This window comes from Poeciliopsis prolifica, unplaced genomic scaffold (genome assembly GCF_027474105.1).
Source record: "Poeciliopsis prolifica strain line A6 unplaced genomic scaffold, Auburn_PproV2 SCAFFOLD016, whole genome shotgun sequence".
Lineage (NCBI taxonomy): Eukaryota > Metazoa > Chordata > Actinopteri > Cyprinodontiformes > Poeciliidae > Poeciliopsis > Poeciliopsis prolifica.
In genome coordinates this window covers 10957437-10982197 of record NW_026562391.1, presented here as the reverse complement: position 1 = coordinate 10982197, position 24761 = coordinate 10957437, and the positions used below count along the sequence as shown (strand labels likewise).

The window sequence follows — 24761 nt, the reverse complement described above, 5'->3', positions numbered from 1 at the left end:
TGCTCTGCCACAACTCGGGTCAGCGCTCAAGGCTATTTGCTTTGATTAACGAAAAATGCAACCAGGAATGGCAGTTTATTTGCTAAAGGAAGAATAATGGACCTCAATTATTTCCTAATTATTTGTTAACTGCTATTAAAAAAATGCTTTTCTTGAAAAATATCAGGTGCGAGCTTCATTTTGCAGTTGTTTAAGTGGGAATTTGTATAAGTTATAGTGACTATTGATCAACAGCAGACTGGCAGACAAAAATCAATGGGATGATGGCAGAGGACATAGAGGCACAGAACAATAATTTAAACACAAACGCTAAGGAAATTCACAGAAAGGAATTGAGCACACAATTGGCTTCCTGCAAACCCTGAAATAAATGCACTCAAAAGCATTTGCTTTAGGCCTTCAAATGTATTTTCTTCAAAGCATATTTACTAGAAGAATTGCAGTAACACAGTTAGCTTAAGCACTATTGATTTTTAAGGGGTCATGTGAAGTGGATTTCAGGTGACACATTTTGCTTAATTAAACTCATGTAGCATTTAATCTTGTTTACAAGTTTAACTATCTTCTTTATATACCCACTACTTTTTATGAAAACTGAATATACACTGCCTATGAAAAGCATTTTGCCCCCTTGGAAGTTTTACCCTTTCAAATGTTCAAATCACAAATTAGTCAAGGTCTACATAATTTGTATGGATACAAAAAAATCTCAGATGCACTAAAATCCCTGGATTTCAATTAAAGGGGCAGTGTTATGTGATACTAATGTTTTTGAGCTTCACATCAAGTTTTAATGTTAGCTTTGTTTTGATTCTTTTTGTGCCTGTTTGAGAAATCCTTTAGTGTCCCGTGTCAACCATTTGGTGTATGTGAATGCTTGCTCATGCAAAGTGTTGCCTGTTTACACAAAGCTCTTCCTCGTCTCCAAGCTGAGCTTCTGCCTCCGTCACCTGCAAAATCTCCACTCAGTTCCTCCAAACTAGCAGTAGCAGCAACTAGCAAACTCCTGGTTGAGCTGTGAGTTTGCTGAGCTCATCATAGGAACTACTTTTCTGTCCAACTCTCCTAAAAGCAGTTGTAAACTGCACAGTGGAGGTGAGCTGATGTCATCTTGAAGGGGACTTGCGGGAAGGAGCAGGACATTCTTAAAAAAGACAGAAGCCAATTTGAAGGAGTGAAATTACAAAATCTAAGTAGTTTTAAGTCCTGTTTGATATAGAAATCATTTCTACAATTGAAGGTAGCATAGTTACTTGATCGTGCTATATATTTTTTTGTTATGCGATATACTACGATAGACTGGCAACCTATCTAGGGTGTACACCCATTGACCGCTGGATACAAGCATACCTCACAATCTTCCTAGTGATAAGTATGTAAAGATAATGGATGGATGGAAAATTTGTGACTGGACTTGAAAAGGGTTGTCCACAGCTGATCCTCAAAGTAAGCCTGAAAAAGCTTTTTTGATTCAGTACCTGCAAAAAGCCCTTTGAAAAATTAAGGACGTCTCAGTCAACAATCCGTGTGCGTCTACAAATTACATTTCAAAACAACCTTAATGGAAATTTGCCTTCATTTTCTGCTTCCACTATAAATGTGGTATATGCTTTACTGAAAAATCCCCCCAGTTTTTCTGAGCAAAACACAGTTTTGTTTTGTTTTTTTTTTTTAAAAAAAAAGCTTTTTAATTGCTATGAAGTCCTTTGGCTGTAGATATACAGTAGTCGTGCAGGAAGACTCAGTGGTGGAGTTGGCTGCAAAGTGTAAAAACAGAGAAATGAGAACAAAAGTTGTAACTGGTGATAAACATGCTGGGTTAAAAGCCAATATAAAAAGGACAAAAAGAGAAATTTAGTCACTGTGCCTGAAGGAGGACAGGAGAACTGCTTTATAGGTTCTCGTGTCTGACATGAGGCTGATTGAATTTTGAGATAAATTCAATCCGCAAAATCACACAGAAAGAAAAGAAATGTGTGATGTGTCAAGAGTTAGAGCTAAGGCTAGCAGACACAATGTCAGACAGCCTGATAAAAGAGCCAGGTTAATAGATGAAAGTGAGCACATCTATCAGAGAGCATATTTAAGTGCTCTCTGATCACTTACATGTCATTCAGAAACCAAAGATAAGATGTACCCTGCTGCCATTAGAGTCTTACCTCAGGAGACAAAAAACATGAAAAGGTTGAACAGAGTCTGTTTTTCATGATGTATGAGTTCAGCTGCATTTCACATTTCTCACAAGGTTCAGTCTGGTTTACAGCCTAAGGAAACTGCTGTCCATGAAAGAGAAACAGCTTTAACAACGATGAGCACAACTTGTTTCAGGTTTTCCTTTTTTATTTAATGAGCTTTTGTTTGTCGTAATATTCAGGCCTTAATTAAGATTTTAATATTTGAAACCTTCAATATAAATGGTGCTAGAGAATAGAAAAAAATACCACTTGTAATGGAAACAGGAAAGCTTCAACATCTTGATTTGCTGTTTGTAAGCCCACAGTGATTTAAACAAGCAGGTAGACTGGAAGTGGGACTGGACAGGGAAGTGTTTTTAGATCAAGACTTAGTTGGGATTTTATTTTCTTAAACTTTTGCTTCAGTACCGGTGAAAGTGGGTGACAGTGGTTCAGGATAAGGCTTTATGAGTTAACCAAAATAAGATGCAATTTAGAAGTCAGAGTTAGCGTTTCTCTGTTTTTGTTAGGTTTTTCATTTCCTTTAAATTTGCCTTCTTGGGGCACAACTTTTCTGACACACCGCTTGTGTTTGTAGCATCTCTGTGGTTTTGGGCCTTATTGTAAAACAAACCCCGCAGACTCAAGGATGTTAAAGTCTCAGTACTGAAACATAATAAGCTGATTTACCACGATGGCGTGAGCTGAGTAAACAAATGAAATGTGATTATTTTGAAGAAATCTTCAAATGTTTAGACTCTTGCAAATATCTAATTGAAGGAGGTTTTCCTGATATGCTGCACATAGACTGCTGCAATTGTGCCAGCTAAAGAACATGAGAGTAATCCATCTGTGAGTGCCTCCTCTGTAATTATAACAGTGCTTGTATGAATCACTTCAAAGATTGTGTACACACTGATAATAACTCTGCCTTAATTAGTATCTTATTCTGGATGAAGCTAAATGGTTGCTTTCATTTTGTCAAAGCTACATTCTGTGTGTGTGTGTGTGTGTGTGTGTGTGTGTGTGTGTGTGTGTGTGTGTGTGTGTGTGTGTGTGTGTGTGTGTGTGTGTGTGGGGGTGTGTGTGTGTGTGTGTGTGGGGGTGTGTGTGTGGGGGGGTGGTGTGGGGGTGTGTGTGTGGGTGTGTGTGTGTGTGTGTGTGTGTGGGGGGGGTGGGTGTGTGTGTGTGTGTGTGTGATGGAGCCTTTATTGGCGAGAGACACGAAGAACAATTGATCATCTGCTTATGGTTCACATGGATGTTGGAGAGTGTAAATAAGTGTGTACCATTATTTTTCCTTAAATATGAGACTAATCCTATAGTGTTGAATGAAATGTAGAAAATATCTGAGTGTAGAGGATTTATAAGTTTTGATTTTGTAGCTTTTTATTAAACCTTAGATGAGAAGATTTAAAGGAGTTGGACATTAACATACATAAACATACATGCATGCACGAAGTAGCTCACACAATGAACTAGAGTAATTTGGTTAAATTAAAAGTAAAAAGAAAAGTGACATTTACAAAATATTACATTCATCAATCACATTGGTTGGTATACTTTGCTGGTTGGACCTCTTTTCAGATCCTTCTTTGTAACTGCAAGGATCATTAAAAAAAACAAAAAATCATTGTAAATCACTGAATTTGACAATTCACTCACCAACAATCATGCTTCACTTAAACTCACCTGGATCCCATTTTTCCCCATTGTGATGCTCAGTTTAAGTTCAGTTCAAGCTTCTTCAGAAAATAAAGTGCTGGTGGGTTTTCATATTGTCTAAGATTTTAAGCAGTTTTTGAAATTATTATGCTGGAGGAAGGATCCGCCTACCTGATATGGAAAATGTTCACATTCAATATTACCACATTGGGAAAAGATAAAGTGCTGCTATAATAATCACTGGGTAAACACAATTTTTTTCTCTTTTCACTCCAATTCGTCAGCATTTTTAACTTGAAAAAATAATCAACTATATGACTGATGCTGAATGTTTCAAATAAAATTGTTATTTTAAATATTTTTTTATTAGTTTTAGTGTTGTGGTGCATTTTGTGCACAGTCTCTGGTTGTCAGTACAAGCCGTGTTTATAACAGACAACAGTTCTCACATGAGTGTCAGATAATAATCACATAATTAGATGCAGACGTTGTCAACAGATTCCTGTTTGCACATGCATCAGAGAGCAGGGACCTTCGATGTATGACACATGTTCCTGCAGGTTTTCTGGACAGCTTATGAATAACTGATTTCACAGGAGATGTGTTGATGTACACTTGTGGTGCATTTATGAATTGTGACAAAAATGTTTGAGAAAATGTAAAAATAGCAATGTTTATATCTGTATGTTCTGGAAAATATCCTAGAGCTGATATATATCAATTAGACTTAAATTGACTGGAAAAAAACCCGCCACATTTTAACCATTTGGAAGAAAACTACTACCTAGCACAGATATTCAGTGTTTGTCTCATTTCCTATTGATGGGTGAGGGAGGATAATTTTTGTAGCAATATTAATTTGTTAGCGAAATTAATCATTAATCATTCTTGGATTCGGTTTTAATTATGCATTCATGCTGTTGCCATATTCAATTAATTCCCTGTTATTCATTACAATATGCCCATATTAGTTAATTTCTCTATGAAACCTGTTAAGTTATTTCTTGTAGTCTGTTCTTTGTGCATTGTGGTCTATACTACTCGACAGCAGATAATAGTACCTGTGCTTATTTTTCACCTTCTGTCATACTTCCTGTTTTGCCTTTCTCCACAGCTGTTCCACGTTCCCTGTCATCTAAGCTCACCTAAATCCTACACCATTATATCTGCTATTTAATTAATAAGACTGCTTATCTCCTGTAAGCCTTTGTATTTAGGCCTTTTAAAAACATCAGTATGACATTTTGAACTAGTTTACTTAAACTTAAGGCATCTGCTAAATTATATCTTTTTTTTTTTAAATATTATTCTGTGTTGATTTCCTGAGCTTCTTTTTTTTTGTTCCAGCTGATCTGAATGGTAGTAGTTGCTTCTGGCTTTCTCAACGTGCTCTGTGTGTACCCATGTGTCACATACATGAGCAGAGTCTCAGCCGACAAATGTCATGCTGGAACATGCAGCGATATGCAGTTATTGTTTGAAACATATTTCAAACAATAAATGACTCTTATTAGAGACAAAAAGGCTAATTAAAAGTGGAGAAATCAAAAATCTTCACTCCTCAAAGAAAGCTCTTATGCTAGAGGTGGTGCAGAATTAAACCTGTTAGATGTGGTTTTCATTTAGACATAAAAAAAGAACACATCCTATTGCATCACTTGTTGCAGTCAACTGGGAGACAGTGGCTGCCAGACTGGAAGTAGTAATGGACATTTGTGTCCTCTTTAGCTGCCATCATTTCCCACAGCTATCATAAAGCAGTCTCACGTTGTGTTTCTCTTAACACTGTCAACTACTACTGCCGTGCTGAACGTCCCCACCCAATACTTTTAGCACAGATCTTTGTTGCTTGTGGTTTTATTTAGGTGAGAAAAGCTACCAGTTGCCATCAGAGCAGAAATATGTTGAGGGAACATTTAAACATACCTAAACTTCAATTCACTCGGATTTCTATGCAGGTACTGACTTTGACTTTTGACTTTCAACACATTTTTGTCGGCTCTGAACTTAAGTGGTTTTTCCTAAGCCGTAAAGTGCTTTTGATAAAATGTTTGTCAAATAATTTAATGCAAATGCAGCCCTTTTATCTCATTAAAATACAGTTTCACTCCCATCAAACACAGGTGGGTGTTCCTTACGTGCAACAGTTGAGGCATGATTCATATTCTTCTGGTCCAACAACACTTATACTCACAGCACTTATAAATAGCAGAAGGTCTTTCCAGACTCAGTGTACATGAAGTCTTTAGAAATTGAAAAACAAATGACAACCAACTGAACAGTTGGACGAAATATAGTTTTGTAAAATAACTAGTTTTACGGACATGTCTGAGTTGATATTTTAGCAATTGTCTTTTCTGATCAACCCTTCTGAGTTGGCCAGAAAGCCTGACAGGTTGAGTGACAGCGATCCTTTCAAAAATACTCTTGCAGACACCAAATGTTTGTTTTATCTTTTACTCTTCTTTCTTGTCCTCTTTTGCTTCTCCACCTTTTACTTCATCAGCTTTTCCTTCTCCCCCTTTATCCTGATCTGTTTTTGTTACCTCACTTTTGTCTTCTTCTGTTTTTTCTCCTCCTTCGTCCTCAACTTTTTCACCAACTCCTTTCTCTTCTGTTTTCTCTTCTGTTTCCTCCATGTCTTTTTCATCAGCTTCTTTCTCCTCTTCTGTTTTTTCTCCTTTTTCCTCCAGAACCTTTTCATCAGTTTCTTTTTCTGCTTCTTTCTCTTTAGCCTCTTTTTTTCCTTCATCTTCCTCCTCCTCTTCTTCTTCCACCTCTTCTCCACTCAGGCGCTCCAGATCTGTAATCCTCCGTCTCAGGGCTTTGCCCGTATGTTTGTAATTTCCCAAAATCTTCTTAAGCTTCACCTGCATCAGCTCCATTGTGCTGTACAGTTTGGAGACTTTCTCCTCCAGCTCCTTAGCTTCAGGCTTAATGTTGGCGGGGTCCAAGTCTATGAGACCATCTTTCAAAAGGATCTGCCGGCCTTTGTCCTCTAGCATGGCTTTGGCATCTGGATATTCGATCAGTGACTCCATCAGGTCATCTTTGGAAAGACAAAAGAGGTCAGAGTAGCCAATGCTTCTAATGTTAGCAGTCCGCCTGTTGCCTGCTTTACTGCCTTTAATATTAAGGATGCTAATTTCACCAAAATAGCTACCACTTCCCAGCACTACAAACTGTGTGACTCCATCATCAGCAACAACTGCTAGTTTTCCATCTTTTATGATGTACATCTCACGACCAATGTCACCCTTTTTGCAAATGTAGTCTCCTGGACTAAAGACTTGCGGACGGAGTTTGAGCACGAGTTGGATCAGGAGGCCTGCCTCACAGTCCGCAAAAATTCGAACTTTCTTCAAGGTGTCCATGTGAACTTGGATGGCTATTTCCGCTCGTAGCTTGTCAGGAAGATATCTCAGCACCTCCCTCTCATTCTGCGCCTTGCCGTTATTCCACAGGTAGTCAAACCACTTAATAACTCTTAGCTCAAGTTCTTTGCTGACTTTTCGAACCTATGAATAGAAAAAAAAACAGCATACTGTTAATATTCCTTCAGATAATTTTATAATCAAAGCTTTTCATTCAGACTTCAGCATGATATTCACCTGCATGTATTGTTTGATGTTGTCAATACGGGCCTGAAACTGGGCCTGTGCAGCATTCATGTTGGAAATCATGGTGGCAATGTTTCCCACAATGGTAGCAAAGATCAATACTCCAACTAAGAAGTCGACCACATGAAAGAGAAACTCTGAGTCAAGAGCAGGTGGTGGAGTTTCACCAATGGTGGTCAGAGTCAGTGTGGACCAATAAAGGCTGAAGGCATATTTTCTCATCGGCTGCCCAAACTCAGGCTCCTCTGGATCATCGAGAGCTGGGTAGACCCAGTCATCAGCACCAAAACCAATCAACTTAGAGAATGAAAAGTAGAAGCATGCATTCCAGTGGATGATAATGAGAATGTACATAATTAGGTTCCCAATGCGGAAGATGTTTGGATAATTGGTTTTAGTCTCCGTCCTTGTGAAGAACTCCATCATTCGGCCAATTCTCAGCAGCTTGTTTATACGGATCTCGGGGTAGTGAAGGCCAAAGACGAAATAAAGTAGGTCTGTCGGCAGCATGGAGAGAACATCGAGGCGAAACTGGAAGCTATTAACGTAGTTATCTCGAAGCAACTTCATATCTTTCACCATCAGGCCTTGCTCAAGATACCCTGCAAAGAAGGAGATGCAATAAACAAGCAGATTCAGTTTTATTTGTAAAGTTTATGTACATCAAATACATATTTTGGTTACAAATAGTGTAAATACGCTTCTCTTGTTTTACAGCACAGTAGATGAGTTTGCAACTAGCACTGTGTAGTGCCAACCTCAGGTTTAAACAGTTTGCGTCCAGGATACATGAAGACAGTACTATGTTCCCTTCTTTATCCATCTGCTGTCTCTACCAGATTAATTGTGTTCATCTTCACAATAAGCCTATTCTGGTAGTTAACAGGATAAACTCTGGACATCTTGACAATACAGAACAATACAAGACAGGAGCTTTTTTATAGAAGACTCCAAATTGGGACTTGGGTGGCTTCTCCCTGTGTGTGTTTTCTAAATGAAACAAGACAACAAGGAGTTGAGGTTAACCTGCAGCCACCAAGCAATGTGCCCCACCTCCCATAAATTGACTGCTGGAGAAAGGCACCAGCCACCGTAGAAAGAAAAGCAAGTATAGACAGTGGATGGACGAACAATGAAGGAAGAGGATGCCTTTATACTCAACATAGAACACATTGTCTTTATTATTTTAAATGTGACATTTTAAAATGTTTTGACAAACTCTTTTTTCTAATTTGGGGATGTTTTTGGCAGATGAGAAATCTCAAGTTTGTTTTCACCTGTTCTGGTTCTGACGAACATGTCCATCAGGTAAATTAGATCAGAGCTGTAGTCCAACAAAACCCAATAGAGAAGGTAGTCCTGTTGCAGCTCCTCAAAGCATGCCCTGTTGGAAAATAGTAATAAATTGTTTATCCCCTTAACGTCAAGCAGAACAGAGATTGTGACATTCTTGACTGCTCTAAATTGTAGCTAAATCTAGAATGTGAAAAACAACCTTGAGCTGACTTGGCCTCATTTCATGCAAAAATTAGATAGAAAGGAAAACGTAGCAACAGATTAGCTAATTAGCTAATTTACCTGGCTATTATCATCGTCCAATTATACATGACTGGCATTGCAATGATGAAAAGCCAGTTGTAATACAAATTCCCTGCAGGATTAATAACGAATATTTCCTTGGGCCTGTGAACAAGCAGAATGAAAGAAGAAATCATCCACCTGAACGAACAGAGCAATTATTTCCAGATATTCTTCCAAATTATGAACCTACTTGTCTTTGTCCTTTTCCTTTGCCTTTGCCTTTTCCTTTTCTTTTTCTTTTTCTTTCTCCTTTTCTTTCTCTTTTTCTCTTTCTTGTTCCTTTTCTCTTGCTTCTTTTTCTTCCTTCTCCTTTTTCTTTTTTCTGCAAGATTCAGTGCAATGGACAAAGACCATGAAATTTCCTTAAAGGTTTGTGACATTTCTCAAGACTTTCTGATGTAAAATAATTACTCTTTCTTCTCCTTCTTGTCTTTCTTCTCCTTTTTCTTTTTCTTTTTTTCCCTGGTGAAAAAAATAAGACATTTAACTTAGCCCACATGGCTAATCAAAGAAAAGTGAAAGACTTCCATATATTTTCAAAACTTCAAACTGTACCTACTCTTCATTGTTGTTGCTGTTATTCACGTTGGTCAGACAATTTGATTGAGGTGCACTTCTGAAAGAAACACAGCATGTTACACATAAAGTGAATTATTGAAAAAATCTGTTGTCTTATTTCATTCTTATAATTTCTGCATTTGACTCAACAAAGGTTTCCCTTTGAATTGTAAAGTATTTAAACATGACTCACATGTCATCCTCACTTTGTTCTTCACTGTCTGTGGTAAGTTTGCAAGCTGTGTGACCTGACATTGCATTGGTGGACATGGTTATTGTAGCAAATATTTGATCTGTCCTGCAGAGATCAAACAAAAGACAGACATTGATTAAAGATGACTTAATTGAAACTTATCGTGTTAATACTGGCTAATGGACTTTTGAATGTTAGAGTAAGAAAAGCCTCACAGTTGTTCTACATGGCTTGAAACTGAAACAGGGTGAAAATGTAACACTCCCCAGAAAGTGTTGGATTTGAGATTACACACTCAAGATGAAGGGATCCAAAATGGTATGTCTTACATTTACGCCAGTGGCGGAGGAAAGAGCAAATTAAACAACTGCAAGTTCTTAAAGGAAAACTGAGGGAGAATAAAGGTCACTCTCTGTAGACTGATAAATAATACTTATATCTACTTTTAATAAATACTACATTAATTTCAATGTTTGCTTATAGCTTCTCTCAAAGCTTTGACTAAACATCATTCCAAAAAAAAAAATATATATATATATATATATATATATATATATATATATATATATATATATATATATATATATATATATATATATATATATATATATATATATATATATATATATATATATATATATATATATATATATATATATATATATATATGCAAAGTTTTTTTGTTTTTTTTCAAATTTTAACCTTATGCATTAACGTGTTTTCACAACACTTTATAAAATGGAGCAGCACAGGGTTCAGGAGGAGTTGTATAGATCAACAGCTTATCTAATAAATATCTGCCTTTCATGTGTCTATTTTTGGGGGGTTGAAAATTAGAATTTCTGTCTGGAAATCAAGATCCCAGAGTCTGCAGGAAGAGGAGAGGCACAGAATCCATGTTGCTTGAAGTCCAGTGGGAAGTTTCCAAAATCATTCATGATTTGGGATTTTATGTCATCACCTGGTGTTGGCCCACATTGGTTCACACGTAACCAGTGCAGCCAGGAAATGTTAGATAGAGTACTTTAGTAAGAGTACTTCTGATGTCAAGCTTCATTGAAATTTTGATTTCATTTTCCAGAAGGACCTGCCTACCATACCAGATATATCAAAATCTAGTGAATGACCAGCAGAGTGGCCAGATCTGGAACTTTTTCAAGAGGAAGATGAGAGACAACACCTGACCAAACAATGCAGATCTGGCATTGTTTGGTAGATCTGCAAACAACTATCAGAACTATCAGCTCTGGACCTCCATTACATCTCAGCAGAACCACAGTTGGATCACCTTCATACCACGCTGCTCATGCAGTAATTCATAAAAGGAGTCTCAACCCAGTGTTGAGTGCATAGAAGAAAATATGCTTTCTAGAAACCCGAGGTACATTAAGATTTTCAGTTGTAACATAACAAAATGTGAAAATCCTCAAGAGGCTTTAATTTAATTGCTGTTTTAGTATTGTACTTCAAACGAGCAATTTGTGAAATACAATCAAACAATGGGAACACCAACCAGGAGTTTGAAGAAAAATGATGCAATTGTACCACATTCATAATTTTTTTCCATAACCCTGCAATTATAAATTCATGAGTTTGGAAATCAGGTTACCAAAATAAAGCATTCTTCTATCCTAAAAGCTTTGACTGACAGGTTTTCAGATTTCTCTAAAAGTAATTTAAACCACGGAGACTTATCAGTCAAACGCTTCTCTGTATTTTGTTTTGCTGTTGGATTTTTAATGACACATTTTATTAGGTAGCACAAAACAGCACGATGGGTTTCTTTCACAAACTTATGCGGCAGAGAACTTCAAATTACAAGATTACATCTGTACTCATAAATAATACCCCAAACAAAACAGAGGATTTGCATGTTTATTGTTTTGTCTGCATCATTTTACTCTTTTTCAATGGTTGTGATGATAAATTGGTCGTGATTCTGGTCATGAATATCTTCAATATTGTCTGACTCAATTTTGTGTTTGGCCACAAAAAATAACGTTAAACAAAACAGAAAAGACTAATCATTGATTTTGTGCCAGTGTAGCGTAGATTCATAGTATTAAAATATTTCATTTAATGTAGCCCACAATAATTTAGCATGTAGTCAAATATAGCTGATCTTACCTTTCCCACTCCTCAATTTATTAAGTCCATTTCTCTTAATCCTTTTGTAACTTCCTTTTAACTAAAAAAATTTTTTGTCATGTAATAATACTATTACTAGTGTCAAGACATAGATAAAAACTGATACCTCTGAGTTTGAAAGACTGAATGAGTGTCAATGAGTCTGAGTGACCCTCACAAGGATTTGGGGATTAGATTTAGCTGAGAAAAGGAAAGGCACCATCTCAGTTTGTTCACTTGTCAGTCAAGCTTTAAGAAAATTAATTTAGATGATTGGATGATTCCTAAGCTATTTCTGTGTCAGTCAAGTTCTCATTTTTATAATTTGCAAATATCAGTAATCTTCCTGCCATTTGTGAAATAGCAAAGGATTTAGTCTTGCAGTGAACTCACACACGGATACACACACACACACACACCCCTGCTGCTTGGTCAGCATTCTCAGACATATCCTATCCTGATCCTATTAGACCAGCACCAGCAGAACAGAGCAGATTTCAGATCAGATAGATCTGCCCCCGTTAAATGCATAAGAATGGTGCAGTAAAGTTGAAGCTGACCTCTGGCAGCGCAGAAAGCTGGGAGTACATTGTGGCCTTCCTGTGGTAGAGTGGCTCACCCTGTTGGCAAGTCTGATTCTTGCAGCGTATTCTCAGTAAATGTTGTATTTAAATCAGAAAACTGAAGTGCTTATTTGAACTTTATGTCTCTTACAGTTTAACACAGATCGAGATTTTAGGGTTGCAAATTATCATAGATGAAGGAGGTCAAATTTATTTCCGTAGTACTTTCACACAGAGTAATTTCAAAATATTTCATGTTTGTTTTTGTTGATTTTTTTTTAGAAAAATTATGTGGCTCTCATGGCCTTCTCTTTACAGTAGTCAGAAAGGAAAGTGGGTTGTGAGAGAAGGAAGAAAAACACGTGACAAATGTTGACAGGCAGGGACTCGATCCTGTGATAACTTCCTTGTCATTGGAGACCAAACCAATTTAAATTTCTTCTGCTGGTTTTTCCTAAAATCAGACATTCTCTCCATACCAACATCTGACAAAAGTTTACAAAAAAAATAAATTTTCAGTGAATTTTTTTTTCAGTTCTTCAGCATTTTTTTTTTTTTTTGCAACGCAAGAAAGGTGTGACATCTACTTATTCCCTAATCTACTTTTGTGATGTCCCCAAAAAAGAAAAGTAAGGAACACCCTTGACTGTGTACTTGTACTTGTCCTTGAATACTAAGCATTTTGACAAGTTTTTGCTTACTTTTGACCAAAAACCATAAATGGAAACACAGAGCCCGTCTCTCCAAACTGCATCTCCCATGTAGTTCGTAGATGTCTTGGTAAGCTGGAATCTCATTTGGAACATCCTTTATCCCGTGTAGAGTGTGTAATGAAGGGTTTTTATTGTATCAGCTGAGGCTCAGCATTTCTGGTCACTGAAGTGGATCGAAGCACACAGTCTAACTGCTTTTCATGCCTTGTAAATTTCAGTCTTGTGCCTCCAATCCTCTCCAGATGGTGGTCATGTTTGCTGCTTGTGTAACTTTTTATGCCGCACTTTTTCTCCTCATGGGACTTACAACAATTTGCCTTTTGAAGGCACTTCATGACTAGCCAGCTTTAGTAATGATCTATTTGATCTTCTGCATCACAGTTGTCAAGTTAGCAGTCTCTGCCATCATTATTTAGCCTAAAATGTAAATATTTTAAATTGTTTTTATTGCCCTCACCATTAAAATAACAAAAAAAGATACGCTTGAAAGATAGTGCTTTGTGTAATGAATATATGTAAAAGCTTTTGAAATAGAAAGAAAGAAAGAAATTAACCATAGTCATGTGGTGACACAGAAATATTACGTTTTATTAGGATTTGTCATGTAAAAGATGGAGGAGTGCACAGATTTTCCCTCACATGAAGAAAAATCACCTAAAATTGAACATTGAGGAGCCCCACATGGGACTTGTTTCTATTCCAAATCAAAATGGCCAGACTCAGTTGTACTCAGTCTGAAAAGATAGCATTATGACTCAGATAAAAAGTTTACATGGCAACATGTGTTCAGCAAGAATATTTGTTTTAATTTGTAACAATAAAATGTGAATAACAGAAAAAAAATAAAATTCTGACCTCTTGTCACTCACTCAGTGAACACAGCTGAAAAATATCAAACTAATTAAAAAATTTATGAGGAAAAAAAGGTAAAAAGAGGATAAATCCACATCAAGATTTTGGCCTAGATGTGAACAAGCAACATCTTTACTTATTCTTTTGTCACGGCTTCTTCCAATGTTGATTCAAGAAGCCTGCAACTAAGTAAGCTGGAGGTGTTTCAAGCTCCAATTTTCTGTAAACACACAATACACCTTCACAAAGAAGGGAGAGGTGGATAATTACAGCGTTGCAAGGACCTCAGCAGCCACTGTGGCTGCAGCAACGTCAACAACATCGACATCAGCAGCGACAGGGCCGGCCACATCGGCAGGCACCTCAGCAGCTGTGTCCACAGGAACAATGTCAACAGGGGGCACGGCAACAACAACACCGTCAACTGGTGCGACATCTGGTGGGATGTCAACCACTTCAGGCTCAGCAGCTGCGGCGGGGTCTGCTGCCGGGGCTGCTGTGGGGTCTGCAGGTACCGTATCCACCACTGTTGGCTCAACCTCAGCTACCTCTGTCTCCTCAGCTTCCTCCTCTTCATCAGAGTTCAGAGGAGCAGCAGGAGCACCGGGGACTGCAACTCTAGGAGCGGGGTTCCCATCCTTACAGAAAAAAATAAACAAACAAAAAAATAAAATAAAACAGTGTGAAGTCCACACAATATTTAGCAAATATGGGGAATACTTAATGACCAAAGGAAAATTGATGCAAAAGGGAATGTTCAAAAATGTTGAGATGTGCTTTAGATCTTAAAATTATTATAAATGAGATTTGCACACATTAAGTCACACAAAAATGTATTTACTCCTAGACGTTTTTAGACTTGGTTATATGAAATTAATGAATTGCTTAGCTATCTAAGTTTTAGGATGTTTATATTGGCTCACTGTCCCACTTTGTGGCTAAGTGGAGAAAAACACATTGTAAGCTACACCTATGATTTGTCTGCATTGAAAGTACAAACTGTCAACTGACAAACACATGAAAGTAAAGTCAGCAAAATGTTGAACACAGTGACTGTTGAAACTTGCTGGAGAACACAAAACATTTGGCTTAAAGCTTAGTCTAGAACCGCACCTCGGTTTCCTCGTCTGAGTCGTCCTCTGCAGGGCCGGGAGCCAGCTGGGCTTGCATAGAAACCACCTGAAAGAGTTGTTGTTTTCCCTCTTCAAATAGAAAGTCTTGGCATATAAATGATAGAATGCTGTCATCATACTTACCGCAGGCACAACAGCTGAATTAGCCTTTCCAAAAATATAAATAAAATAAATTGTTTTATTAATCATTAGCTTATTATCTGTTAGTTTATGCAAAGTTTTCATATGAGAAAACTTACAGGAGCATCAGCAGCTGGAAGGAAGGGATTTGCAAGCCCCTGAAAAAAACAAAAAGAAACAGACACACACTTGAAGTTGATGCTAAATGCCACATTATCTAAACAAATTGGCAAACCACTGATATTTATCTGACTAGGATTTCAATAAGTCTCCCTTCTTCCCCCACCTGCTGCTGGTATAGCCTGTACATCTCCATCAACCTCAGGGCCTCATTAGCGTGTGCTGCAGCCTGCTGAAAAAGATAGAACAATACCAGACATCTCCAGACATGAGCTACAACAAAGCCAATTATTCCTCCCTCTCAGTCATCCATCATGCTGTTTAGCTGATGAGAATCCAAAGCAGTCGGATCCAAATCGGAACCGAAAAGGAGGAGAGGAATCCTCTTACCTCACTACTCTCACTGCCTGGTGCCTACAGTTTGGTGCAGGAATGAGAACAAACATTAATTAGTCTGAAAATACAAACAGTCTTTATATATCAAACAGTGAGACTGGTGAGACTTACAGGGGCAGCAAAGGTGGAGACCAGAAGGCACAGCAAGATTACAACCTGCTTCATTGTGATGGCTGTTAAAGAAAAATGCAGAAAATAATATAGAACATTCCCCGATTCATTTACTTTAAATGAAAACAGTGGAATCATTACACTAAGATTAAGAAGTAGCTTGAAAGAAGATCTGTATAATTCAGAACTGCAAGAGTACATCAACGATGAACTCTGTGATAAAAAATTCAACTCACCTTTTTTTTTTTCCTTGGAACTGCAAAAATCTAACACTGTGCCTCTTCAGAGAGAGAATGAAGTCTACTTTATGCCTCCCATGGATGCCCTTTATATCCTCTAATAGCCAATCACATCCACTAAAACATGCATAGCTATGTGATTGAAGATTCTTACATGTCAAAACTAAAAAATATGGTATGTGGGGCTGGAGCCCTTATTATTGATAATTACATGCTGTGCAAGTTTGCTTAGGAAACGTGCTCTTCTTTATTGCCCTAAGACCAAATATGGAGAAAGTAGAAAGAGGGGGATGCCATATAGAAAACTGGAGCTTTACAGAGTGACTGAGGAATATAAACTGGAGTCAACTCTCTTTATAATGTTCCTCTAAAGCACTGAGAAAACATAATGTTCTTTACAAGACAGAGAACAGAACTCAAAATGTGAAAGTAAACAAAACAAGGCGAATGAAATTAAATGAATAAGATGTTTAAAATCGGTTTTAAACTTGCAATGAGCCATTCATAAAATAAACTACAACAGGAGAAATAATTAAATATATATATATATATATATATATATATATATATATATATATATATATATATATGTATATATATTCAAAAGATAAATAAAATAAATAAATAAAATGAAAATGATCAGTTTGCAAAAGTTATAAATGTGATATTTTTGTCAAGAAAGAAATTAATTTGATGCAATTTGGAATAATAAAATGTGCGAAAAACAGCATTTTGAATACTTTCTGGATGCACTGTGAATATTTAATATTGAAATGAAATAGATCTTCATCCAGATGGCTGTGTAATAGAGTACAACTTTATGAATAGATGATTTCCTCAGTACAAACAAATCTAGAGCGTCTTTAATGTACTTAAGATTTTTTTGTTGGGATGTTCTAGTCAATGTTATCAAAGCATCCATAGAACAGAATCAGAACACATTTTCCCCACATTTTCGCAGGCAGTCGGGCTGTAATAAAATGCCTCTAACTGTATGTCACACCAATTGCTGCATTTGAACAATATTTAAAAAGAAATCTGTCTGAACTATGGAAAGTGGTGTGTAATCAGGTTAACTGTTTACAAGCCTATAAAAATCGTGAGACATGTCTGTTTATGCCCAAACCTTAATTAAAACCGGTGCCTGCCGGAAAAAAATATTCTTAGAAACAAATCCCAACGCAAAGCATAAAACTATTGGCTGTTGCATTTAGTGGAAGTTAACATGTTAATAATCCTCTGGTCAAAGGGCTGGTCTCTTGAAGTGACATTCAATGATAACCCAGGTTTATTTCCAGGTTTTAAATGAAAACATTCGTTTAGCAGAAATATTCAACATCTGAGGAGTTTATTTTTCCCGGTAGTTAAAGAAACCTTTGTGGTTTAGAAAAAATGTTGTTGTTTTTTTTAGGTATTTCTATTTTTTTTCTTTTCTTTTTTGTTTCAGATCAGATACTATAAGATTTATAGTGCAATCTGTCAAACTTCATCCCAGACAGTCTTGACTGAAATCTGCTGAGATAATGAGTTCTTCTAGATAACAATCACTTCATTAGTTCTTCAAAGCCCTTCTGGTCCTGTGACTCCACACTGAGATTATTTTGTGAGTTTAATGAGGTGAAGAAGACATTATTGTCTGTTCAAACAGGAATGCTTGTAATTCCCCATCCTAATTAAACTCTGCTTTGCTCCAGAGAGCAAAGCAATAGTATGTAATTATCATTATTTGTCTTTTTTGATGCATGTTTTCAGAAAGAGATTTGTCATTTAGGATGGTAAATGGGACATCAAATTATCATAATAAAATTTTTTTTTATAACCTCATGTGTGAAACGGTTCTGAAGCTAATATTTTTTTCCATTTTTGTTCATTGTATCAATAATTTGGAACAATATTTCTCAGTGTCATAGATGAAATAATGTAAATACACATATTTAACAGGAATATCCTACCTGTTTGATTGTTGGGGGTGTGTAAGGGAGAGATCTGGGTAAGGAGTTGGATTGCCAATTTTTCCACTCTGCTTTTCTTTTTTTATTGTTTAATTCAATAATGATTCTTAATGTTTCAATAACAAATCCCTAAACAGAAGAGGAACCACTTTGTGTAAATAATAAAGTGTTTCAAATGTGCTTTTAACACTTCTGCTCTCCTTGATGACAGATGTTTATGATGTTCCAGGAAAGAAAACATGTAAAGAAGAGACTGTGTAGCGTGAGTGGATGGCGCCTGTCTCTTTTGTTGCTGCGTTTTAAGAGGTAAGCTTTAAAGCCATGTCGCAACAGGCTTTCGTCCCCAGGGGGCCAGTTATTTGATGGATTTTTCCCTGGGTGGTGTTCCGTTTTTTTTTTTTACAGTAAAATTTCACTGTGGGGAAATCTGCTAAACCACAGAAGCTGTTTATATTAAGTGTGATATCCTGCAGCACACAATCTGTCACATATGTTTTGTTTTGTGTGTGTTGTGTATACCGTGTTTAGAATGGTTTTAGTCTTTTAAGAGCATGTCGATATTTTGACCTGATAAATTTCTTTTGTTTCCACATCATAAATTTGACTTGCTTTCTGTTTATTCAATAGATTCCAATAAACCTTTTTGTTAAGAATCATTTTTGGCAAGAGATTTTTCACAGAGTAGTATTCACAGGGATTTGCTTAAAACTTTTTATTTTTAAAAAGAAAAGGAAGGAACAAAGACACTGTGAAAATGCAGTATCCTGGGTGTAACATCGTATCACAGTCAGTAATTCTAAAACAGCTATAGTTATTAAAAAATTAATTTAAAGTCTTCTCACGTATCTAGAGAGGTTATCAACATAGTTTGCTAATTTTCTAAAATGTTACTTCAAGATAATTCTTCAGTTTTATAACCAAATATCAGTGTTTGACGTCATTCACTCATTCAAACTTTATCAGGAGCCTGAAAACACAGAAAAAAAAGCATCCGATTATTTTTTATGCATATTTGTTAAATTTTTTCGGGAACATTTATGAACGGTGCAAAGTTAATTAGTAAAGTGATTTATTGTTTGGTCACCTGGCTTGTTTGCACAGGTTTGTCCTGCTGCAGTTGCTGCAATGGATCCTGTGATGGCTGTGCATTGACATCAAAAGCTGGCATCTAAGAAAAAACAGATACATGTGAAGCAAAATGTGGAGAGACATTATAGAATGCATATTACTAATACTCTGTTCTCACATTCATTGGTTGCTGGGGAAATCCTTGAGGAGGAAATCTAAATGGGGGTAACTGAAAAAAAGTACATAAAATTTATGTTTATGATGTATTTTGAGAGTAATAGGAAAAATCGAATAATAAAAAAATCTATTACATTTCCCAGACTGGGCCCATTTGGCATAGGAGCAGAGTTCTGAATTATCTGAAACAAAAATAAATCTGCTTTTAGAATCGTGCACTGTACATATTATTAGGTCTGTAGGGATTCATTAAGTTAACCAAAATATTTACCTGGTTCTTAGCAAAGTCATAAGGGTAGAACTGCAAACATAAAACCACAAAACCACAAAAATGTTAATAGTCGCTCTGCATGCCACACATAATATAAAAAGTAACAAATCAGCACATACAACTTCAACGCTCTGTCTGCCAGGAGGCTGTGGGATGGAGTACTTGATGAAACCGTACTGAGGGAAGGTCTGTTGAAACAAATTTTTAAAAAAAGTTTTTTAAAAAAAGTTAAAGCAGTTGTTGTCATAGATTAGCGCATCTACATGCATGTGGAAAAACTCTTACTTGTCCTTGATTTGTTCCAGCTGCACCAGCACCAAACATGTATGGAAGCTTGGTAAAACACACAAAATACACATACATGCTGTAAGTAAAAATTTAATAATTTGTTTTGCAGTTAAATGGAAACATAACATTGGGACCTACAAACTCCACACTATAAACTCCTGCGCCTCCAGGTTGTGGGAATCCACCGGCAAAAGGTGGTTTCATCTGCATGAAAGTTGGGGAAAAAAAACTTTTACTGGTAAAAATGTAACTTTGATATTTATTTTCTAAAAATTCCATCAAGCATATAAGACAAAACTGAGGAGGAAGAGTCAGTATAATCTCTGCACATAGTATGCATGTTTACCTGTGTCGCTGGAGCCCGGGGTCTGGATCCTGTGTAGTGCGGCAAGTATTGAAACTACATGCAGAAACACAAACACTTAGAGAAATGACAGCAGGACATTTTGCGTGATCGTTTTAAAGTTTGTGCTGTTTAAAATAAAATCTAAGACTTACGGGCACAGCACAAGCAGTGCTAGCCAAACATAGACACAGGAAGACTGCTTTCATTTTCGCCCTGAAAACACAACATTCACTGTTGTAAAATCTACGAAAGTCAGACAGGATGGTTGGTTTCTGTTAGCCAGGTATACATGTACTCACCCACTGCAATAAAAACAAACCAGAGAGAGAAGATGAAATGTTGAACTCAGAGGATGATGCTAAATGATTTTGTTGTAGCTCAGAAGGAGCAAGTTGGACTTTTATAGGGTGTCCCTTCACCAAACAGTTAATTACAGTCGAGGGCAGTGAAGTCACCCAATGAGGGAGTGCAGATCAGGTGTCTGGCCCACAGCTTAACTAAATGACCAGTGGCCCAATCCACTATCTGAGTAATAGTAGAGTCAGTTTGATTACACAGTCGGAGGCTTAGCACCTTCACTCACCTCAACCTGCATTCAGTCATAGTGAGTGTTGGATTTCATAGTTTTATAGAAATCAATTTATTTTCACGTGATTTGGAATCACTATAAGTAAGATGTTGCAGAGTTGTTGCTCATGAGGTATGGACTTACAAATGAAGAAATCAGAATCCAGATAAAACGTCTGCAGTTTACATGGCAAATTGTGATGGATACAAGGTGTTCCAGCTGCACCTGACATGCACGTTAGTTTACACACAAACTTTAAATAGTGTTGCATAAATTTGTATTAGTGTGTTGTTTTATTTGTTCTGTGTATTTGGTTCCTAGAAAGAGACAAGATGCAAATGAAACAAAACATAAATAAGCTTTTTTTGTTATTATGCAACAGATGTATTTGTCATGTTTTTGTAGAACTCTGTTTATATTTTGACTTATAGAGATTTCTTTGCATTTCTTTTGTTTTCTTTATTTTTTTGTCAAAAAAGCCATATTTTGTTGATCCTGATATTTATCCAAGGGATAAATAGTATTAAGCACCATATATATAACTGGTGCCATATTTTACTATATGGCACTATTAATGCTCTAGAATATTTATTCTGGAGCAATAATTTGATTGGTTGCAGAGCTGCTTCTAGCTAACATTCCTACTCCTTATTAACCGGAAACACACTTTTATGACATTTTATCAATCAGCAGTGTCGTTTATGAGATACAACTATGGAAGAAGGTTTACAGCGAAAGGTTTTATGAGAGGCAAGTTGTTTACCATGAGAATGGAAGACCGGTTTAGTCAAAACATGTAAAATATGTCTCTATGTTCTCTAAATTCCTAAAATATATTATGTAATGTAGTATATGGTGTCCAGATACAGTTTAATATCTACAATGCGATCTGAACACAAAACATTTGCTAAAAATGAATCTCATCAAACAAAAATTCTGTTTTATTCAAACTATATAAAACAATCTGTTGGCCAATTCTTAAAAAAATCAAGGTTGTTACATACAAAAACCTTTTTAAATGAAAGACTTAAGAACTTATTGACACTATTACTTATTTTCTCGTATGTAGTTATTTGTTGAAGACAAAACAACAGAAGGATACTGATTAATGCATTCATTTCATTTATTATCTGAGCTTCCCAATAGAAAGATCCCAAAGAGAAATATTAGAAAATAGGACAATCATATTTCACAGCAAACCACTAATTTGCATTTCATCACATTATTTCTTTTTTTTTTTTTTTGTGGAAGAAAACAAAGCACCATCTGGACTGGACCGACGTCCATAATGTGTAGCACCAAATTTGTGAGAGGCTTTAAAGAGCAGCATTGTTGTCTGGTTTCTATTCCTCTGAGCTGATTCCCAGTTTTCTCATCTTAAAAGAAAAAAGAAACAAACTAAGTCAGCTGTGAAAATGAAACTTATGACACAAACATTTCATTTAGAGTTCATTGTATAAACTGTCTTTTCCTTTCTGAAGTTGTGAGTGCCTGTGTGTATCATACCTCTTTCTGCACACATGAGCACAACTGCTGCTGACTCAGATCTTTTTAGTCATCTTCCTCATCATCATCACTGGGTTTGGCAACCTGAAATCACAGAGGCTTGACGTGAGCCAATCAGTAGGGAGGATGAGCCAATGCTTCTAGAAAGCTCAGCAAAAATGGGCTCTTTTTTTCCAAGCAAGAATAATTCAGTTGAATGAACGTGCACACCTCTCCATCTCTTTAAAAATGTCTTCTGCTGCTGTTATCAAGTGATATGAAACCATTCAGATGTAATGTCAATATAGAAAACTGAAATAGCTCTTACAGGTACAGCGGCAATAACAACAGGAGCAACTGGTGCTACAGGAGCAGCAGGGGCAGCTGGAGCAGCAGGAGCAGCAGGGGCAGCAGGGGCAGCAGGGGCAGCTGCAACTGGCTGGTCAAACCCAAAGGGGTAGTACTGAAACAGACGGAGATGAAATTAGATGAGTACGACGACAAACATTCTGCAACAACTTTCAGTCAGGAAGATGTTAAATGCACTTACAATCTCATCGTCTTTGCCATCTGCCCGGTGGATCTCCTGCTTGATGAATCCTTGGACCTTCCAGAGAAAATTCATGTCGGGATCAATATGTGCAGTTAAGCCACAGCAATGCAACTACAGCCAAACTTTTACTTAGATTTTTGTTCAAGACTTCTTTTCCTCCACAATTTTAACTACACAGTACAAATGTGGCTCTGTTAAAAGCCAGCTTTAAATTGTCACTTACTGGTCCTCCAACATATTGCCTTTGGTTGTTAACTGGGAGCAGCTGAAATTGGAAATAGCCACAATTATCACAAAAAAGAGTAATTGCCGGGTATAAATGTGTTTTGAAAGGATGAAATAAAAACATGCTGTTCTTACAACTTCCAGGGACCCCACTGGGGCTCCAGCAGGGATCGCTGCTGCCGCCTGTGAAGAATAGATCCACAATATTAACCTTCACATCACTGGGCCATTTAGAAGGGAAGGAAAAACTATACTGCACTTCCTGCACGACGTTTTCGTTGTTGTTTTTACCTGAGGAGGGGCATGGTGGAGGTCAAACTCCATGTACATCTGAGGCTGTTTTGTGGGAAATTTATACACACATTTATACAGGCTTGTTACTATGCAAATCAAAAATAGTTGAGCTAAAATGCTTTAAAAAAAAGTAATTTAGACATTAGCTAGAAAATTATCGAAAATCATTCCTCTAAGAAAAGATAATGCTTTGTGTTGTTGGATTCTTAGTTGCTTGTGCTGCAAAGGTTTTAATATCAAAAATGCAATACAAATTTGAGGAACAAATGTGAGTTTCCCTTACAGGAGCACTGAAAGCCATCCCAATTATGCAGGCTGCAAGCAGAATGAGCTTCATTTTGAATTAAGCTGTGGAAACAATTATTTCTGGATTATTACATGCTGGTATATTCAGTACAGATCTTTTAAAAGGACAAAATATAGACATCATGCAACAAATCCTTCAGTAATTCTATTTCAATTTAAGAGATTTACCTTTTCTGTCTGTCCACTAGTGAGTACAGAAGTATTCTTGAAGAAGGATGTGTGATGCGCAGAGGGAGATCTGCTCCTATTTATTTGCTGACAAAACAAAGATCTTTCAAACTTTTGACAGGCATTGGTCATAAGCCAAAGAGTTTTAATTTTATGATCAAATCACTGACAGTTCTGTCTCTGGGAGAAACCCCTTTAACACATTTTTGGCTTGAAGCAGACATTTATGACATATGATCCTTCAGCAGAGTAATTTATGAGGTACAGAAGTGCAAGAACCCAATAAACTCAAGCCCCAAGTGTGAAAATATGATTCTAATATGGAAAGAATTTTATTATTCTTAAATATCACTGTATTTTTTGGTCAAAAACTAATGAAAATTGTTGACAATGATACAATAACTGCAAAGAAAATCATTGCAAATAAATTGTTGAGTCTTTAAAGATTATAAAAACCCAGATGACCCAGAGAGAACTCACACATGCTTGGAGAGAACAAGCAAAATCTCGGCACCAAGAGACCAGGATTAGACCCTACGACCTTTGACACTTGGTTCATTGAGGAAAGCATGTGTTTTCTATCAGACTAATTTATCCACAGGCTCAAGTCTACGCAACCACAATATAAGTATGTCACTCAATAAAGGCTGTAGAAGATATGCATTTATGATGAGCATGCCCATCAATGCTCATCTCATTCATCTGTCCACTTTATCTGTTTTGGATTATTCAGAGCTGAGGATTATACTGACAGTAAATGGGCAACAAGTTATGGAAATCCCAGACAGGTCCATTGCTCAGTTGTGTTGGGTTATTTTTCCAAACAAGTCAACACACACATTGAAATTCACTCCTACGGTAAATTTCTAGTTGCAAAATAAGCTAATTTGTTTGG

The 24761-nt window shown here is 36.7% G+C and overlaps 4 protein-coding genes across 6 annotated transcripts; all 4 read right to left on the bottom strand.

Moving 5' to 3' along the window:
- Window positions 1–3557: 3557 nt before the first annotated feature.
- Window positions 3558–12059, bottom strand: cnga1a (cyclic nucleotide gated channel subunit alpha 1a). 2 transcript variants are annotated; one of them, XM_055041611.1, is made up of 9 exons: window positions 11919–12059; window positions 9792–9896; window positions 9600–9656; window positions 9452–9502; window positions 9231–9362; window positions 9038–9142; window positions 8737–8843; window positions 7451–8061; window positions 3558–7357 (listed from the first exon to the last, which is right to left on the bottom strand). In XM_055041611.1, the coding sequence occupies exons 2-9, from the start codon at window positions 9866–9868 to the stop codon at window positions 6296–6298; spliced, it is 2202 nt and encodes a 733-aa protein (XP_054897586.1). In that variant the 5' UTR covers window positions 9869–9896; window positions 11919–12059; the 3' UTR covers window positions 3558–6295. The 2 variants fall into 2 exon arrangements, with proteins under 2 accessions (XP_054897586.1, XP_054897587.1); XM_055041612.1 differs by having other exon boundaries at window positions 9600–9653.
- Window positions 12060–13756: 1697 nt separating this feature from the next.
- Window positions 13757–16230, bottom strand: enam (enamelin). 2 transcript variants are annotated; one of them, XM_055041230.1, is made up of 8 exons: window positions 16163–16230; window positions 15927–15988; window positions 15810–15833; window positions 15586–15648; window positions 15419–15457; window positions 15303–15326; window positions 15160–15225; window positions 13757–14684 (listed from the first exon to the last, which is right to left on the bottom strand). In XM_055041230.1, the coding sequence occupies exons 2-8, from the start codon at window positions 15978–15980 to the stop codon at window positions 14313–14315; spliced, it is 642 nt and encodes a 213-aa protein (XP_054897205.1). In that variant the 5' UTR covers window positions 15981–15988; window positions 16163–16230; the 3' UTR covers window positions 13757–14312. The 2 variants fall into 2 exon arrangements, with proteins under 2 accessions (XP_054897205.1, XP_054897204.1); XM_055041229.1 differs by having other exon boundaries at window positions 15586–15651; window positions 15927–15990; window positions 16164–16190.
- Window positions 16231–18814: 2584 nt separating this feature from the next.
- Window positions 18815–20775, bottom strand: scpp5 (secretory calcium-binding phosphoprotein 5). Its single transcript, XM_055040794.1, has 11 exons — window positions 20567–20775; window positions 20420–20480; window positions 20268–20321; window positions 20060–20125; window positions 19919–19966; window positions 19753–19821; window positions 19634–19663; window positions 19497–19544; window positions 19364–19414; window positions 19202–19285; window positions 18815–19084 (listed from the first exon to the last, which is right to left on the bottom strand). The coding sequence occupies exons 2-11, from the start codon at window positions 20471–20473 to the stop codon at window positions 19067–19069; spliced, it is 522 nt and encodes a 173-aa protein (XP_054896769.1). The 5' UTR covers window positions 20474–20480; window positions 20567–20775; the 3' UTR covers window positions 18815–19066.
- A 1165-nt stretch (window positions 20776–21940) lies between these two features.
- scpp7 (secretory calcium-binding phosphoprotein 7) lies at window positions 21941–23941 on the bottom strand. The gene is made up of 9 exons (XM_055040795.1): window positions 23867–23941; window positions 23676–23740; window positions 23390–23434; window positions 23234–23281; window positions 23097–23138; window positions 22871–22927; window positions 22649–22783; window positions 22342–22425; window positions 21941–22211 (listed from the first exon to the last, which is right to left on the bottom strand). The coding sequence occupies exons 2-8, from the start codon at window positions 23727–23729 to the stop codon at window positions 22387–22389; spliced, it is 420 nt and encodes a 139-aa protein (XP_054896770.1). The 5' UTR covers window positions 23730–23740; window positions 23867–23941; the 3' UTR covers window positions 21941–22211; window positions 22342–22386.
- Window positions 23942–24761: the final 820 nt, after the last annotated feature.

Excerpts from the sequence above, each read along its gene's own strand:
- cnga1a (XM_055041611.1), bottom strand. The coding sequence starts at position 9,868 with ATGTCCACCAATGCAATGTCAGGTCACACAGCTTGCAAACTTACCACA. Across the intron at positions 9,503-9,599 it reads AACAGCAACAACAATGAAGA|GGAAAAAAAGAAAAAGAAAA; the intron begins GTAGGTACAGTT and ends TTTTTTCACCAG. Across the intron at positions 9,363-9,451 it reads GACAAGAAGGAGAAGAAAGA|AAAAAAGAAAAAGGAGAAGG; the intron begins GTAATTATTTTA and ends TGAATCTTGCAG.
- enam (XM_055041229.1), bottom strand. The coding sequence starts at position 15,980 with ATGAAGCAGGTTGTAATCTTGCTGTGCCTTCTGGTCTCCACCTTTGCT. Across the intron at positions 15,834-15,926 it reads TCTCCACCTTTGCTGCCCCT|GCACCAGGCAGTGAGAGTAG; the intron begins GTAAGTCTCACC and ends ACCAAACTGTAG. Across the intron at positions 15,458-15,585 it reads ACAGGCTATACCAGCAGCAG|GGGCTTGCAAATCCCTTCCT; the intron begins GTGGGGGAAGAA and ends TGTTTTTTTCAG.
- scpp5 (XM_055040794.1), bottom strand. The coding sequence starts at position 20,473 with ATGAAAGCAGTCTTCCTGTGTCTATGTTTGGCTAGCACTGCTTGTGCT. Across the intron at positions 20,126-20,267 it reads CCCGGGCTCCAGCGACACAG|ATGAAACCACCTTTTGCCGG; the intron begins GTAAACATGCAT and ends ACTTTCATGCAG. Across the intron at positions 19,822-19,918 it reads CTGGAACAAATCAAGGACAA|ACCTTCCCTCAGTACGGTTT; the intron begins GTAAGAGTTTTT and ends TTGTTTCAACAG.
- scpp7 (XM_055040795.1), bottom strand. The coding sequence starts at position 23,729 with ATGAAGCTCATTCTGCTTGCAGCCTGCATAATTGGGATGGCTTTCAGT. Across the intron at positions 23,435-23,675 it reads GGATGGCTTTCAGTGCTCCT|CCTCAGATGTACATGGAGTT; the intron begins GTAAGGGAAACT and ends CCCACAAAACAG. Across the intron at positions 22,784-22,870 it reads ATGGCAAAGACGATGAGATT|TACTACCCCTTTGGGTTTGA; the intron begins GTAAGTGCATTT and ends CGTCTGTTTCAG.